The sequence below is a fragment of the Trachypithecus francoisi genome, unplaced genomic scaffold (genome assembly GCF_009764315.1).
Source record: "Trachypithecus francoisi isolate TF-2019V2 unplaced genomic scaffold, Tfra_2.0 Lachesis_group3, whole genome shotgun sequence".
NCBI classification, from domain to species: domain Eukaryota; kingdom Metazoa; phylum Chordata; class Mammalia; order Primates; family Cercopithecidae; genus Trachypithecus; species Trachypithecus francoisi.
In genome coordinates this window covers 104,583,605-104,601,703 of record NW_022681468.1, presented here as the reverse complement: position 1 = coordinate 104,601,703, position 18,099 = coordinate 104,583,605, and the positions used below count along the sequence as shown (strand labels likewise).

At 45.1% G+C, this 18,099-nt stretch overlaps 1 protein-coding gene across 5 annotated transcripts in view; it reads left to right on the top strand.

The window, feature by feature from the left end:
- The window catches only part of ZNF592 (zinc finger protein 592), a 56,463-nt gene that overhangs the window by 28,843 nt on the left and 9,521 nt on the right, over positions 1-18,099 (top strand). For all 5 annotated transcript variants that reach the window (XM_033190910.1, XM_033190909.1, XM_033190912.1 and 2 more), the window contains 2 exons: positions 2,973-5,205; positions 11,333-11,511. In XM_033190910.1, coding sequence (XP_033046801.1) covers positions 2,992-5,205; positions 11,333-11,511 — 2,393 coding nt within the window. In that variant the 5' untranslated portion in view covers positions 2,973-2,991. The remainder of the gene's footprint in view (positions 1-2,972; positions 5,206-11,332; positions 11,512-18,099) is intronic.

Here is an 18,099-nt window from a genome sequence, read left to right as displayed (position 1 = left end):
AGTCTCAGTCTGTTGCCCAGGCTGGAGTGCAGTGGCAAGATCTCGACTCACTGCACCCTTCTCCTCCTGGGTTCAAGTGATTCTCCTGCTTCAGCCTCCCAGGTAGCTGGGACTACAGGCGTGTCCCAACTAATTTTTGTAGTTTTAGTAGAGACGAGATTTCACTGTGTTGGCCAGGCTGGTCTCGAACTCTTGACCTCAGGTGATCCACCTGCCTCGGTCTCCGAAAGTGCTGGGATTACAGGAATGAGCCACTGTGCCTGGCCTTTCCTAGACATTTAAGAGAAAGAAAGAACAAAAAAGAAAAAAGAAGCTTATAAAGCAAATATCATGCAGGTGTTTCCTTATAGTTATGATCACCCTGCATAGTAAGTCACTTGGTATTGAGTACCCACTGCTTTCAGTGACATCGGGTATGTTCCTCTTGTTTATGGGTTCCAACACCTCCTACTCCAAGAGACAAACATTTGTTCTGTTCAAAACTTTATATCTCATTCCAGTGGTGTATTCTGCCAACCCATGTTTAGGTAATTGGTATTGCACTTTATTATTACCATAATTAGATATCTTCCCAATGGAAGGGAGTATAATTTTCATTTTCTGTGAAAACTCTTATGCAGGCAGATGTGTTTTGCTGGGAGTTGGGAGGGGGGCAAGAAACCAAAGCTGGAAACCTGTTGATCCCATGGGGTGGTAAGAGATATACCTCTGCTATGCCACCTGCTGCCCTGTGGTTCTGAGTGGGTTTTTGTTGTTATTGTTGTTATTTTTCCCTTTAAAAATTATAAAAGCAGTCTATCAGCCCCCTAAAAAAGTTTTGAAAAACTAACCCAATAGTAATTCCACTACTCTGCACATAATCATTTTCATTTTTTTTTAAATCTTGGCTTAAATGCATGCATAATTTTACATTGTTATAGTCTGACAACATTTTTGTATTAGTCTTTTTAAACTTGACATTATAAGTAATTTTCCTGGTTGCTATATAGATTTAATAATGAGAATTTTTAAAAATTTCTTATTTATTTATTTATTTAGAGATGGAGTCTCACTCTGTCGCCCAGGCTGGGGTGCAGTGGTGCAGTCTCGACTCATGGCAACCTCTGCCTCCTGGGATCAAGTGATTCTCCTGCCTTAGCCTCCGGAGTAGCTGGGATTATAGGCGCCCACCACCACACCTGGCTAATTTTTGTATTTTTAGTAGAGACAGGGTTTCACCATGGTGGCCAGGCTGGTCTTGAACTCCTGACCTCAAGCTATCTGCCTACCTCAGCCTTCCAAAATGCTGGGATTACAGGCGAGAGCCACCACGCCCGGCCCATAATGAGAATTTTTAATGACTGCATTACAGCCTATCAAGTTTTTTTTTTTTTTGGTTTTAAGACATTTAAATTCTTTGTGTGTGTGTCTCTCTCTTTTGTGCTTTTTAAATAATGCTGTAACGTAGGCCGGGCGCGGTGGCTCAAGCCTGTAATCCCAGCACTTTGGGAGGCCGAGACGGGCGGATCACGAGGTCAGGAGATCGAGACCATCCTGGCTAACACGGTGAAACCCCGTCTCTACTAAAAATACAAAAACTAGCCGGACGAGGTGGCGGGCGCCTGTAGTCCCAGCTACTCGGAGGCTGAGGCAGGAGAATGGTGTAAACCCGGGAGGCGGAGCTTGCGGTGAGCTGAGATCCGGCCACTGCACTCCAGTCCGGGCGACACAGCGAGACTCCGCCTCAAAAAAAAAAAAAAAAAAAAAAAATGCTGTAACGTATAATTTTTGCATATAGTTTTTGAGAATTTTTGTTCTCAAACAAAATTTTTGTTTGAGATTTTTGTTTGTCCAGGATAAATTTCTGGAAGTGGGGTTCCTGGACCTAAAGTTTGCCACTTTTCTGGTTCTGTGAAGCTACCATACTGCTTTCTAAAAGAATTGTGCCAGTCTGCATCTAGAAAGGTTTTCAACATAAATGTGACGTAAGAAACACGTAAGCCAGTAAAGGCCCTGGAATGCTGAAGCAGATCCAGGATTTAAAGGGAGATGGTGAGGTTTTTCTTCTCCCTCCAGCAGGTTTGAGCCAGCCAGTTTCATGCTTCAAGTGTGAGTTTTATGAGAATTTCCTAATGGAAGGTCTCTCTAGGGCCTTGTGTTTCCCCTGTTGCAGTAGTTCTGTAGCTCTGCTTCCCCAGATCATGAAGGAAACAGGTGCATGAAGTTGAAATAGAATTATTATCTTGTTCTTTGTATATTAAGTCAAAATAGAATTTAGGCTTCCCCCAAATTGTCAGCTGACTAATTTGATAACTGTTGGTACTTTGCAAGTCACCTTGCTCCTCAGGTTTAATGGAGGAGCATTTACCAACTAGTAACAGTTTTAGGATGAAAAGGAATCAAGTGTGTCTGCTGAACAGAGAAAAAATACCTAGGGATGATATAATTTTCTAGAGTTTATTAATAAGACAACACAAATAGCACATCATTTTGGATTTGATTGAATTTATGTAGCAAAAGCCCCCAAAGTTATATAAAGTTAGTGAGTAATTACTAAGAGTAAATTAGCAGAAGAAGTTATAGCCAGGTTCCATGTATTAATCAGTAGTTTTCTAAAGGCTGGAAGTGCTGAGTGGCTTTTTGCTAGTGCACATGATTATGGAGGGATGAGGTTCCCTGAGAAGCTGGGGGAGTATGGTAGGAGCGTATTCTTTGTGGCTTTATAACTAGCTGTCAATTTCCAGGTACTGAGGTTTAAGATCATCCAAGCAGGCTTGTCACTACATCTCACTACTCTTTCCATCTCTGCCCCCACCTCTCCAGCATTTTAGAAACCTGTTGGGGTAAAACTGAGGTGGGTGGCTTCCTGTCATAGTAGGTGGGGTTTTGCATGGGTGTCCTGGCTGTGTGTGCATTAGTTTGATGGGTGTGTAGTGAAGATGGTCCAGTGGGACCCTGGTGGTCACTGATTCTGTTCTCTGTTTCTGTTATAGCCCTTGCCAGCATCCAGCCATGGGGGATATGAAAACCCCAGATTTTGATGACCTTCTGGCTGCCTTTGACATCCCAGACCCCACCAGCCTTGATGCCAAGGAGGCCATCCAGACACCCAGTGAGGAGAATGAGAGTCCCCTCAAACCTCCAGGCATATGTATGGATGAAAGTGTGTCCTTGTCTCACTCAGGATCAGCCCCTGATGTGCCGGCCGTGAGTGTCATTGTCAAGAACACCAGCCGCCAGGAGTCGTTTGAAGCAGAGAAAGACCACATTACTCCCAGTCTCCTACACAATGGATTCCGGGGCTCAGATCTGCCTCCAGATCCCCACAACTGTGGGAAATTTGATTCTACTTTTATGAATGGAGACAGTGCCAGGAGTTTCCCTGGCAAACTGGAGCCTCCCAAGTCAGAGCCATTACCCACCTTCAACCAGTTCAGTCCAATCTCCAGCCCAGAACCTGAGGATCCCATCAAAGATAACGGATTCGGGATAAAGCCTAAACACAGTTATTTCCCACCCGCTCTTGGGTGCGGGGCTGCGCGGGGCCCAGTCCTGGAGGCTCTGGCTAAGTTTCCGGTTCCAGAGCTGCATATGTTTGATCATTTTTGTAAGAAAGAACCCAAGCCAGAACCCCTGCCCTTGGGGAGCCAGCAGGAACACGAGCGAGGTGGGCAGAACGCAGTGGAACCTCACAAGGATCCGGATGCCACTCAGTTCTTTGGGGAAGCTTTGGAGTTCAACAGCCATCCTAGCAACAGTATCGGAGAGTCCAAGGGGCTTGCCCGGGAGTTTGGTACCTGCTCATCAGTCCCCCCTAGGCAGCGTCTAAAGCCAGCTCATTCCAAGCTGTCCTCTTGTGTGGCAGCCTTGGTGGCCTTGCAGGCCAAAAGAGTGGCTAGTGTCACTAAGGAGGATCAGCCTGGCCACACAAAGGATCTCTCAGGGCCCGCTAAAGAGGGTTCTAAAGGTAGCCCCAAAATGCCCAAGTCACCAAAGAGTCCCCGGAGCCCTCTGGAGGCCACTAGAAAAAGTATCAAGCCATCGGACAGCCCTCGTAGCATCTGCAGTGACAGCAGCAGCAAAGGCTCACCGTCTGTGGCTGCCAGCTCCCCACCAGCAATTCCCAAAGTGAGAATCAAAACCATTAAGACATCATCAGGGGAAATCAAACGGACTGTCACAAGGATCCTGCCAGATCCTGATGATCCAAGTAAGTCCCCTGTTGGGTCACCTCTAGGGAGTGCCATTGCTGAGGCCCCAAGCGAGGTGCCAGGGGATGAGGTGCCTGTGGAAGAGCACTTTGCTGAGGCAGGCACAAATTCAGGGAGCCCCCAGGGGGCCAGGAAAGGGGACGAGAGCATGACAAAGGCCAGTGACTCTTCATCTCCCTGCTGCAGTTCTGGGCCCCAGGTCCCAAAGGGGGCTGCCCCAGGCTCACAGACAGGCAAGAAGCAACAGAGCACAGCACTGCAGGCATCCACCCTGGCCCCTGCCAACCTCCTGCCCAAAGCTGTGCACTTGGCCAACCTGAACCTCGTCCCCCACAGTGTTGCTGCATCAGTGACAGCCAAGTCCTCAGTGCAAAGACGGAGCCAGCCACAGCTTACACAAATGTCGGTGCCCCTGGTCCACCAGGTGAAAAAGGCTGCTCCACTGATTGTAGAGGTCTTCAACAAGGTCCTCCACAGCTCCAACCCCGTGCCCCTCTATGCGCCAAATCTTAGCCCGCCTGCGGACAGCAGGATCCACGTGCCGGCCAGTGGGTACTGCTGCCTGGAGTGTGGAGACGCATTTGCCTTAGAGAAGAGCCTGAGCCAGCACTATGGCCGGCGGAGCGTCCACATTGAGGTACTGTGCACACTGTGCTCCAAGACACTGCTCTTCTTCAACAAGTGCAGCCTGCTCCGGCATGCCCGTGACCACAAGAGCAAGGGGCTCGTCATGCAGTGTTCCCAGCTGATGGTGAAGCCCATCTCTGCAGACCAAATGTTCGTGTCGGCCCCTGTGAACTCCACGGCACCAGCAGCCCCAGCCCCTTCATCATCTCCCAAACATGGTCTCACTTCGGGCAGTGCCAGTCCTCCTCCTCCAGCCTTGCCACTCTACCCAGACCCTGTGAGGCTCATCCGGTACTCAATCAAGTGTCTTGAATGTCACAAGCAGATGCGGGACTACATGGTCCTGGCTGCACATTTCCAGAGGACAACAGAGGAGACAGAGGGGCTGGTAAGCAGACCCTCACTGTTATGGGTATTGGGCCCCTGGCTCACACAGGTTCCATGACTGGGCATGGAGAGGAAAGCTCATTGATATGGGGGCAGTGATGGAATCTTATGAGTCTTAGAAGAGGACGTCTGCCTGAATATTTAGTGCTTGGTGTTTGTTGGAAAAGGTGTCCTGCCCATTACTGAGGTGAGACCCTAAATTAGCAAGTTTATTTATGGACATGTCCCATTTCCATTTAGCTTCCCCTCAAAGGGTCTGTCAAGTGTCAGGCTGGAGATAGGTCTTTACTGCATGATCTCCCTCTGGTCTCTGGCAGGTGTCAGCACAGTCTTAGCATGTGACCAAGGAACTTGGGGGCAGAGATAGGTGAGTCACTGCCCCTGCACCTCAGTCTGTTCTAAGACCTTTGTCTTTTTTTTTTCACTTGAGACAGAGTCTCACTCTGTCACCCAGGCTGGAGTACACTGGTGGGATCTCAGCTCACTGCAACCTCTGCCTCCGGGGTTCAAGAGATTCTTGTGCCTCAGCCTCCCCAAGTAGCTGGGGCTATAGGCGTGCACCACCAGGCCTAGCTAATTTTTATGTTTTTAGTAGAGACAGGGTTTCACCATGTTGCCTAGGCTGTTCTTGAACTCCTGGCCTCAAGTGATCTGCCCACCTTGGCTTCCCAGAGTGTGGGGATTATAGGTGTGAGCCACGGTGCCCAGCCAAAGAACTGTGTCTTTAATAAGTTGTTGTTCTGACCTGCAGTGACACAGCTGTTTTTGCAGTCCAGTGACATAGCCGTTTTTGCAGTCCTTTTGTGGAAACTGCAGTAGGGCCAATGGCAGGGCTGGGGTAGAGAAGGAAGGAGAGTGGACAGACATGTGGGGCCTGTGGCAGAGGTTTTTGGAGCCTCCTTCTTTCAACTGCATTCTCACCACTCCAGGAAAGCAACTGTGTTTATCTGCTTGTTTTGATTCTTGGTTATGCTTGATGAGATTCATTAAAAAAAAAAAAAAAAAAAAAGCCTTCTGCACTGAGAATACCCTTTGGCACCTTCTGTGTCTGTGTTATGTGTTAGTGGTTTCCCTGAAGAAGGAGGCCTCCAGAAGGTGGTTCGCTTCATGACACAGCCAAACCCACCCCTCATGGTGCTTCCCTAAGCTGGTGCTACAGAGGCCTGGTGGGAGGAAAGCAAAACAGCTCTTTTTGCTTCAGTTCAGCCAGGGGTCTGTGCATGTGTTGGTAGCTGATGAGCTTTGCATGTGTTCCCTGAGTGCCCACTGTGCATGGGCTGGCGGTCTGTGCCAACCAGGGGATGCCTGCAGAAGGGAGCCTCACCTTTAGGAGCTCACAGTGGCCTAGCAAGGGCAGTGGTCACCACCCAAACAGCTACAATATGTGGCCGACTGAGTGGGGCTAAACCAAGGTTATAAACCTGATTGCGTAGAGTGCTTCAGAGGGACTAATTCATGATGACTCCATGCATGAGGAAGATGCTGCGTGGAGGTGACATTTAAGTTGGGCTTGCAAGGATGAGTTTGGAGGAGTAGGAGGGGCAAGGGTGTTCTGAGTATAGAGAGCAAAGGAATATGAGAGAGCAGAATGGGTTTGAAGAAGAGGAAATTGTTATGCATGAGGCTGGTCTTGGGAATATTAGGGTAGAGGTCAGAGGTTGAGTTTGGTGGACCTGTAGGGCTTCTGTGGAGGACTCAGCCCCCCAAAAGGGCCAGAAGGTTCTATAGGATCCCACTATGGCTTCTCATCTTCTCCTGCTCTATTTCAGTTTGCGTTTTTCTTCTGATGCGTCAGATGGGGTGTGGTCACTCTGGGTCTCTTCCCCTGGTGCTTCAGTGTTCTTGCTGCCCCAGCATGGTTGAGTTGGGCCAGGTTTATTTTATCTGAGTCAAGGGGCCATGAGGACCCTTGGCAGTGGAGATCTGATGCCTGGGCCTGGGAGTTTTTCACACTGGTCCTTACATATCTTCTTTTTTTTTTTTTTTTGGGTGAGATGGAGTCTTGCTTTGTCACCCAGAATGGAGTGCAGTGGTACGATCTTGGCCCACTGCAACCTCTGCCTCCTAGGTTCAAGTGATTCTCCTGCCTCAGCCTCCAGAGTAGCTGGGACTACAGGTGTGCGCCACCATGCCTGGCTAATTTTTGTATTTTTAGTAGAGATGGAGTTTTGCCATGTTTGCCCAGGCTGGTCTTGAACTTCTGACCTCAAGTGATCCACCTGCCTCGGCTCCCCAAAGTGGTGGGATTACAGGCATGAGCCATCACACCGGGCCTCCTGGTCATCTTCTAAAATTTGAGGAGGCAGAGGTCTGGATGTAGGATCCCAGGCTGGCATGGCATCTTTCTCATCTTACATCCTCTCTGTGTCATTCTGCCCTAGTGGGAGCTGGAGAAGAGCACCGGCCAACAGGAAGGGAAGGAGTACACAGAAGGCTATCAGGCCTCTCTCAGCCAGCTCCAAATCCCTCACAAAACCTCTTGCCACTGGCTTCTGAGCCTCAGGGAAAGGGTGAAGCCTGAGCGATGGGATTAAAAACTAGGCTTGGGTTTTCCACAGGACAGTACCTAGCTTCAGCCCACGTGTCCAGGGCAGGGGGTGGACAGATAGGTTGGGTTCCACACCACAGCAGGGACTGCGGGAACAGCATTGGTTTGAGCTTTCCATCTTCTTCCTGGGAGTCTGCCCCTGAATGGATCATGCCTCCCTCTGTAGTGACCCAGGGAGTCTTTTATCCTTCCTCTTGCTTTCCAAGCTACGTTGGTGGGGCAGGATGTCAGCCAGATGGATATTGTCATTCCACCCAACACAATTAATAACAATCCCTTAACATTACCTACTATATGTTCATATTCAGATTTCTCCAGTTATGTCAAAAAATGTCTTTTTACAGTTGGGATTATTTTGAGTCAGGATCTGAACATGGGGCCACACATCACATTTGTTTGTGTTTAATAAATAGCTCAGTCTGGAACAGTACCTCTTCCCACTCCATCCTAGTAGACACCCTCTTTTCATGCCATTGACTTGTTGAAGAAACTGGGTCATGTGTTCTGAGCATTTTCCAGAACAATTCTGGGTTTAACTGATTGCTTCCTAAGTTTTCCAGAACTTTGAGTTTTGCTGATTACTTCCTCATGCAAGGAATTTTTTCCTCCATGTCCCATATTTTTTTCTGTAGACTGGAAGTTAGCAGTAAAGACTTGATTAGATTCAGGTCAGTTTTGATGGAGGGTGGGAGTGGAGGGTGCTGTGTTCTTCCTGTTTCATAACTTAAGGAGGCACAAAGTGCCTGATTGTCTCGCTTTTAATGATGCTGAATTGATGAGAGTGAATTTAGGTGATAATATTCTGATCCCTTCCATGTAAAGCTCCCCACCTTTTACCTCATTATCCATCAGTAATCACTGCTTGAGTCTAATTTTATTGAGTTTCAAAGGATGTTTTTCTAATTCTTTGTTTCTTTCTCATTTATTAGCTAGATTTCTGTATAAAGTATCTTTTTTGCTTCCATGAGGGCTCTTTGGTTACTCTAAAATATAGTTTATGTTGGAAAATGGGATAATTTGTTTCTTTTAATTAATAGTTCTCAGAGTTGTGAGTTGATACCCTGAAAATCTCAATTGGTATTCTGAGAGTCCCTCTTCTATTTTTAAAAAATTGTGGTAAAATACATGTAACGTAAAATTTCCCATTACAATAATTTTGATGTGTACAGTTCAGTAGTGTTGATGTCAGGTATATTCACATTGTTGTGAAACCAGTCTCCAGAACTCTTCATGTTGCAAAACTGAAACCCTGTGTTCATTTTAAAAAAGAAACAAACAAACAAAAAACAATTCCACATTTATCTTCCTCCTCCTAAGCCCTGGCAACCACCCTTATGTTTTCTGTCTCTAGGAGTTTGACTATTTTAGGATCTCATACAAGTGGAATCACACAGCATTTGTCTTTTTGTGACTGGCTTTTCCATTTAGCATGTCCTCAAGGTTCGTCTGTGTTGTAGCATATGTCACAATCTCCTTCTTTTTTGGCTGGGCGCGGTGGCTCATGCCTGTAAGCCCAGCACTTTGGGTGGATGAGGTGGGGGGATCATTTGAGGTCAGAAGTTCAAGATCAGCCTGGCCAACATGGTAAAACCCTGTCTCTATTAAAAATACAAAAAAAAAAAAAAAAAAACTGGAAAACTAAAAAACAGAAATCAGCCAGGCAGTAGTGGTATGTGCCTGTAATCCCAGCAACTCGGGAGGCTGAGGCAGGAGAATTGCTTGAGCCTGGGAGGTGGAGGCTGTGGTGAGCCAAGATCGTGCCACTGCGCTTTAGTCTGGGCGACACAGACCCTGTCTCAAAAAAAAAAAAAAAAAAAAAAAAAATTTCCTTCTTGTTTTAAGGCTGAATAATATTCCATTGTGTGTATATAACACATTTTGTTTTCCTTTCATCCGTTGATGGATACTTGGGTTATTCCCACGTCTTAGCTATTGTGAACAATGTTGCTATGAACATGAGCATAAAAGTATATATCTTTGAGACCTTGCTTTTTTTTTTTTTTTTTTGAGACGGAGTCTTGCTCTGCCACCCAGGCTGGAGTGCAGTGGCCGGCTCTCAGCTCACTGCAAGCTCCGCCTCCCGGGTTCACGCCATTCTCCTGTCTCAGCCTCCCGAGTAGCTGGGACTACAGGCGCCCGCCTCGTCGCCCGGCTAGTTTTTTGTATTTTTTAGTAGAGACGGGGTTTCACCGTATTAGCCAGGATGGTCTCGATCTCCTGACCTCGTGATCCGCCCGTCTCGGCCTCCCAAAGTGCTGGGATTACAGGCTTGAGCCACCGCGCCCGGCACTCGAGACCTTGCTTTTAAGTCTTTTGGGTACACACTCAGAAGTGGCATTGCTGGATCATATGGTACTTCTGTGTTTAATTTTCTGAGATACCACTGTACTATTTTCCACAGTAGATGCACCATTTTATATTCCCACCAACAGTGCCCAAGTGTTCCAGTTTCTCCATATCCTCTCCAGCACTTATTTTGTGTTCTTTCAAACGGTAGCCATCCTAGTATATTTGAGGTTACCTCCTCTATTAGTTTTATGTTGTAATGGCTCATTGTTTTTATATATTCAGTGTATTTACATATTCAGTTATTCTTTTTAATGCTCATGTTATCCTATCAGTGGCAGGTCAGTGGCAGCCCCTTCGAGCTGGCTTCTGTATCCCTCTAGGCAACTCCTTTGACCCCACATCAGTGTCTCCCTCTGTGAGTAGGACAGGTATCCCCTTTACTAAGAAGTTAAGAAGGGCCTCTCCAGCATGCAGGCACCAGCTAAGTCTTTTACTTTTTCCCTCTGGGCTGGCTGCTTGTCAGAGCTCTGCCCATCAGAGCTCAATGAGTCTGGTTGTAGGACTTGTACTTCCCCTGGTTTTCTCCTGGGGCTGGGAACAAAGGAGCTGCTACCTAATCTGCCCTTGTCTGTGGGTGTATTTGCTTAGCTGTGGCTCAGGGAACCCCTGCCCCCCATCCCACCCCCACCCCCACCCCCGCAACTCTCCTACCCCCCAGAGTTGGCAAATAGGACTAGAGCAATGGAAACTGACAAGACTATTCAGTCAGTCTATATTGAGAGCCTTCTGAGTACCAGTCAGGGTGGTCTCAGATCCACTTTGGAAGTCACTGAACTACCTGACTAGAGGTGCTGAGCAGGTCTCTATCAGGCCAGTGTTGGGGGTAGATGGCAAGAACTGCCTCTACTGAGCTCTGACAGAGACCCTGGTGGGTCTAGCAGTGCAGTGAGGTCTTAGAATTCAAGACGTGCTTTCGGCCTCTGCAAAGGAAAAGCTGATCCTCTGCTAAGCCACAGGAAAGAAACAGTCCTAGGGGCAGAACTGGTCTTTGAGAGAATAGTGTCAGGTCTGTCTCCAATTAATAGGGTGTCAGACAAAGCTTTCTTGGGTATCAGTATCAGCATTCGAAATGAGGTCTAGGGGTGTCAGAAGTGTCCCAGAGAGTTGGAAGAGAGAGTGGTTGGGGGAAGGGGTTATTCTGACCCATGTGCTAGAAAGCCAGACAGCCCCTGTTGGAGAGCCACAGGCCTATGGCTCCTGCATGATCTGCTTTCTTGGTGTTCTTTCCTAGACCTGCCAGGTATGCCAGATGCTGCTGCCCAACCAGTGCAGTTTCTGTGCCCACCAGCGGATTCACGCACACAAGTCCCCCTACTGCTGCCCGGAGTGTGGGGTCCTCTGCCGCTCTGCCTACTTCCAGACCCATGTAAAGGAGAATTGCCTGCACTATGCCCGCAAGGTGGGCTACAGGTGGGTGCTGCCTGGCTTGCTGTCCTGGTATTGCCCAATGGCTGGTCCTTTTCCTAAACCAGAACTCATTTCAGATAGTTTTGGTCTTAAGAGGCTTGAGTTCCAGTCTAACAGGACAAGAGCATTGTATGGTATGTGGACAGACATTTTTTATTTGGTAGCAGACGGGAAGAGCAAGAGAGAGAAGAATAAGGAGTTTAAAAAACTTAAATATTAAAAAATTAGCTTTGAGGTTTTGGGGAGATTAGAATACATATAATACTTTGTCTATCTATTTGGTTTTTAAAAGTATATACGTTTAATTTGCTCACAAAGTTATCACGTTCGGCACATTAAATGTAAAGTACTGTTTCATTAATGAATGTACTAATTACAGTACTTGGAAATGTTTGCAGGTTTTAACAAATGGGGCTGCAAGATGCCAAACTCAAAGGGCTTTAGTATCTTTCTTTTTGTTAATTTTTGTCAGTTTGTGGCAAAATAGGCAAAACCTGAGACTGGAAGAAAGGATCAGCCTCTTGGTAAAATCAAGAAAACTCTTATTTTAAATGGAATCTCCTCCTTTGTGTCAAACATAAGCAAGAAGTCGTTTTCAGGAAAAAGATCAAAGTGAGGGAAAAAGCTTCCCTCTAGAGTTCATTGATCTGTAATTTGTTTTCTGCTATTTGACATTAAATTTTTTTTGGTTTTAAGTTCATTTGACTTTTGTGTGTACTTATTATTGTCTTTAGCATTGTGTTAGACACTAAGGATACAAAAATGATTAAGAAACAGCGCTTGCCCTCGTAGGTTACAAACATAAGAACATAAGTAATTATAACTCAGAGTGCTAAGTCCCACAATAGAGAAATGGTCAGGAAGGCTTCCTCAAGGAGATATTAGGAGATTTTCAGGCAGAAGAAGGGGAAACCATACCTGGCAAGGGCCTGAGCAGGAATACCAGCATACACAAAAGGGGTGTCAGGAATGATGAGTATGGTTATATAGAGGAATGTCAGTATGAATTGTGGGAGTGGGGAGAAATGAGACTAGGGAGTTGGCAGAGGCCAGGCCGTGCAAGACCTTGTATTTCTTGGCAGACATTTGGACTTTATCCAATGGACAGTGAGGAGCTACAGAAAAATTTGCAGCAGAGAAGTGATTTGGCTAGTGTATTTTAGAAAGATCATTCTGGGAAGCAAATACATATATTAGTGAGGGGAGAGACTGAAGACTTCTTGAAAGGCAAGTGTGATGATCCAGATGAGATGCTGAGGGCTTCACTGAAGCTATGATCGTGGGAATGGAGAGAAGGTAGATTTGAGAGGGGTTTAGGAAGAAGCATCAAGATTTGATAATAGCTTTTATGTGAAATGAGGGATGAGGAGTTTGGCAGAGGCAAGGCGAGGCTATGCAAGACCTTATATTTCTTGGCAGGCATTTGGGCATTTTCCAGTGGACATTGAGGAGCTACAGAAAGATTTGCAGCAGGGTAGTAATCTGGCTAGTGTGTTTTAGAAAGATCATTCTGGGAAGCTAACACATATATTAAAGTTTTGCAGTGACTCCCACATTGCTGACTTGGGGTAAACATTTTATTTTTTTTATTTTTTTTTTTTTTGAGGCGGAGTCTTGCTCTGTCGCCCAGGCTGGAGTGCAGTGGCCGGATCTCAGCTCACTGCAAGCTCCGCCTCCCGGGTTCCCGCCATTCTCCTGCCTCAGCCTCCCAAGTAGCTGGGACTACAGGCGCCCGCCACCTCGCCCGGCTAGTTTTTTGTATTTTTAGTAGAGACGGGGTTTCACTGTGTTCGCCAGGATGGTCTCGATCTCCTGATCTTGTGATCCGCCCATCTCGGCCTCCCAAAGTGCTGGGATTACAGGCTTGAGCCACCGCGCCCGACTAACATTTTATTTTTATATTTTTTTGAGACAGGGTCTCACTGTCACCCAGGCTGAAGGGCAGTGGTATGATCGTGGCTCACTGCAGCCTTGACCTCCCGAGCTCAGGTGATCCTCCCATCTCGGCCTCCCAGGTAGCTGGGACTACAGGCACGCACCACCATGCCTGGCTAACTTTTTGTGCTTTTTGTAGAAACAGGATTTCACCGTGTTGCCCAGGCTGGTTGCAGAACTCCTGGGCTCAAGCAATCCTCCCACCTCAACTCCCCAAGGTGTTGGGATTACAGGCGTGAGCCACTGCACCTGGCTGGTATAAACATTTAAAAATGTAGACTGATTTCTTTTTCATCTTATGGAGGATGGAGTATCTAAAGTACATTAAAAACAAGACAAACCTAAGACAGGATTATACAAAGCACTTACCACCAAGTTGCTGAAGAGCATTGCTTGGCAACATCCCAGGCTACATTTTACACCAAACATCTGAGTATGTTTCTACAGTATCCTGTAACACTTAAAAATACCTTTCTAGCCTTGATTTAAGTGTATGCTGCTTGTTCTAAGATCAAATCCAATCCAATAGTAATACAATCAACACTTAAATATTTATCTTTGAATCTTGAATCCAAGAATTTTTTTTTTTCTTTTTCTTTTTTTAGATGGAGTCTCTCTCTGTTACCCAGGCTGGAGTGCAGTGGCAACATCTTGGCTCACTGCAATCTCCGCCTCTCGGGTTCAAGCGATTCTCCTGCCTCAGTCCCCTGAGTAGCTGGGATTATAGGCATGTGCCACCATGCTTGGCTAATTTTTGTATTTTTAGTAGGGATGGGATTTCACCATGATGGCCAGGCTGGTCTCAAACTCCTGACCTCAGGTGATCCACCTGGCTTGGCCTCCCAAAGTGCTGGGACTACAGGCATGAGCCACTGCACCTGGCCCAAGAAATTTTTAGTTGTATGGATGGATTAATACTTTTCATTTTTAATTACATATTTTCTTATGTACAAGTAAAAAGAAATATCTCAAAAGCAATTCAGTTTATCAAACCTTTTTGTAAGGAATGCCAGACCAAATGTATTGTGATTCAGCTAAAGGGATTACTGAAGATAGTGATATTAAAATTTTCAGTGATCTGCAGTTGAAGTCAGAAGACATACACAACACTGCAGTCTTCATAACAGAGTTGTGCAATCACTACAGTTTTAGAGCATTTTTACTATCCAAGAAGAAACTTCCTATCCACCACTTCTTTCATCCCCGTAACCCTAGGCAATCACTAATTTACTTTCTGTCTCATAGCTCTTCTGGACATGTCATATAAGTGGAATTATATAATATTAGCATAGTATTTGCAAGGTTCATCCATGTTGTAGCATATATCAGTATTTCATTCCTTATTATGGCTGAATGAGATTGCATTGTGGGGATATACCATGTTTTGTTTATCCATTTGTCAGCTGATGGACCTTTGGATTGGTTCTACCTTTTGGCTTCATGAATAATGAATAATATGAATAATGCTGCTGAAGAACATTCATGTACAAGTTATCATATGGATATGTTTTCAGTTGCTTTGTATACCTAGGAGTAGAATAGCTGGGTCAGATAGTAACTCTATAGGGAGGGGAATATCACACACCAGGGCCTGTCAGGGGGTGGGGCATTGGGGAGGAATAGCATTAGGAGAAATACCTAATGTAGGTGATGGGTTGATGGGTGCAGCAAACCACCATGGCTCTTGTATACCTATGTAACAAACCTGCACATTCTGCACATGTATCCCAGAACTTAAAATATAATTTTTAAAAAGGAAAAAAAATAGTAACCCTGTTTAACTTTTTGAGAAACTGTCAGACTGTTTCCCAAAGTGACTGCACCGTTTTTACATTCCCACCAGCACTGTATGAAGGTTTTGGTTTCTATACACCCTTGTCAACACTTGTTATTGTCTTCTTGATTGTAACCATCCTTATGGGTATGAAATGGAATCTTGTTTCCCTGGTGGTTAACTAACGGTGTTGATCATGTGCTTATTGGACTCCATCTTTTTTTTTTTTTGAGACAGAGTCTCACTCTGTTGACCAGGCTGGAGTACAGTGGCACTATCTCGGCTCACTGCAACCTCCGCCCCTCCCCGGGTTCAAGCACTTCTCCTGCCTCAGCCTCCTGAGTAGCTGGGATTACAGGCGCCCACCACCATGCCCGGCTAATTTTTGTATTTTTGGCAGAGATGGGGTTTCACCATTTTGGCCAGACTGGTCTTGAACTCCTGACCTCAGGTGATCCCCCGACCTCGGCCTCCCAAAGTGCTGGGATTACAGGCGTGAGCCACTGTGCCCGGCCTGGACTCCATCTTCTTTGGAGAAATGTCTATTCAGATCATTTGCACACTTCTGAATTGGGTTATTTGACATCTTATAATTGAGTTGTAAGAGTTTTTTATATCTTCTGAATACAAGTTCCTTGTCAGATTTGCTAATATTTTCTCCCATTCTGTGTATGTTAATTTTTTTAGTACATTCTCAAGATACCTATGTTCCATTTTATTGAACTCTGCTACAGAGTTTTACAATATTATTTTATGTTTTATATTATTTTTGCTTTTACTTGATGATGTAAAAATCTCTATATGTGGTTATTTATATAATATAAATATATATATAATTTATATGTATTTTATGTAAAATATGCATACACATATATTTCAGAATTTTATAAATTATTCTGTTCTTTATTAATAATTTGGAGAGTGGCTAATGATGTCATAAGGAAGCAAGTTTAGACTGTTTTAATGTTATTTTCTTATTTATGATTATTAACAAAGTTAAATACTTTATGTTTATCTTTTCTAAAACTACATATTTCACAACATGTGATTCTATAATTGTCTATTTTCTCTTAAGCTGTGGTCAAGTGCAGTGTCATATGGTTGGCACTCTTTTCTGCACACTTTCTCATCAACTTGTAAACCCCGTTGGATTCAGTCCTTCATTGAGGGTACTTTGCATGTGTTCTCACTTTCAGTGAGGTTTCTCAAAGAAATGTCTACAAGATACATAGAAGGAATTTTCAATAGCATTCGAGAAGGATATATTTCTACTATTTCTGCAGGAGTTTGGTCAAATGACACAAATAAAGCCACTTAAGAGATTCTTTACACATATCAGGTGTACTTGGCCACTTTGGATGAATGTGGAATTACGTACTTTTTTCTCCTCATAATACTTTGTAGTGTGGAAATACTTGTGTGTGCTAGAAGTTGGTTTCACTCTTCTGTTTAGCAGGAGAGAAAGGAAAATTAAGTAAGTAGCTTGTATAGAAGCCTTAATTTAAAGCATACACAAATTTAGTAATGAATGCTCTATGGAGTTCACTGCAAAAAGCTTTCTGATTCTGTGGGCTGCTCTTCATTGCTAATTAAATTTTCGAAGGTGATTCTCTACCCTTCCCTTCCGATACATAAAAGGAAGAAAAAAGATTGTTCAGGATTCTTTGCTGATTTATGTGGACTGTGAAAATGTATCACACCTATAATCCCAGCAATTTGGGAGGCTGAAGTCGGTGGATCACCTGAGGTCAGGAGTTCAAGACCAGCCTGGCCAACATGATGAAACCCCGTCTCTACTAAAAATACAGAAGTAAACTGGGTGTGGTGGCAGGTGCCTGTAATCCCAGCTACTTAGGAGGCTGAGATAGGAGAATCACTTGAAACCAGGAGGCGGAGGTTGCAGTGAGCCAAGATTGTGCCCCTGTACTCCAATCTGGGTGACAGAGCAAGACTCTGTGTCCAAAAAAAAAAAAAAAAAAAAAATACATATATATATATGTAGTAAAATGAAGGGTAACATTCAGGAGTCAAAGAATTCTTAAATGAAGGCATGCCTTTTATTTTAGCAAAGCAGCTGCCTCTCTTTAGTGCCTATGGGGATGTCAATATTATGAGGGCAGACAGTATTGCAACAAAAGGAAGATAAAAAGAAATAGCAGAGAGGGGAAAGATGTTTCCTCATGTAGGGGAGACCTGTGTGTGTTCGTAGGCAGGAGGAAAGACCGAACACAAGAGAGGGACTAGTAATTTTTTTTTTTTTTTTTAGACGGAGTCTCGCTCTGTCGCCCAGGCTGGAGTGCAGTGGCACAATCTCCGCTCACTGCAAGCTCCGTCGCCTCCCGGGTTCACGCCATTCTCCTGCCTCAGCCTCCTGAGAAGCTGGGACTACAGGCGCCCGCCACCACGCCTGGCTAATTTTTTTATTTGTATTTTTAGTAGAGACGGGGTTTCACTGTGTTTGCCAGGATGGTCTCGATCTCCTGACCTCGTAATCCACCCACCTCGGCGTCCCAAAGTGCTGGGATTACAGACATGAGCCACCGCGCCTGGCCAAGAGACTAGTAATCTTATGGATGCAGGTTGACATGGAGAAAGGTCATATTATTCTCCGATATCAAAAAAAGGGAAGGCAGTATTTATAGAGAGATGTTGTGAAGTTGAAACAAGTTCCGTATGGCCTCAATTTCAGAAAAATGGTTTAAGACAATTGTATATCTTATTTATGCATTGTAAAAAAAAAAATATCCACCAAACAAAACTCGGAAAACACAAATTGATAGGGAGAAAAAGAAATGAAAAGTTATCCCCATAGTTCCACCAAGAAGATATCACAGCACTTTTGAGCTACGTGGTCCAGTAGAGTATAGTACCAGCCATTTGTG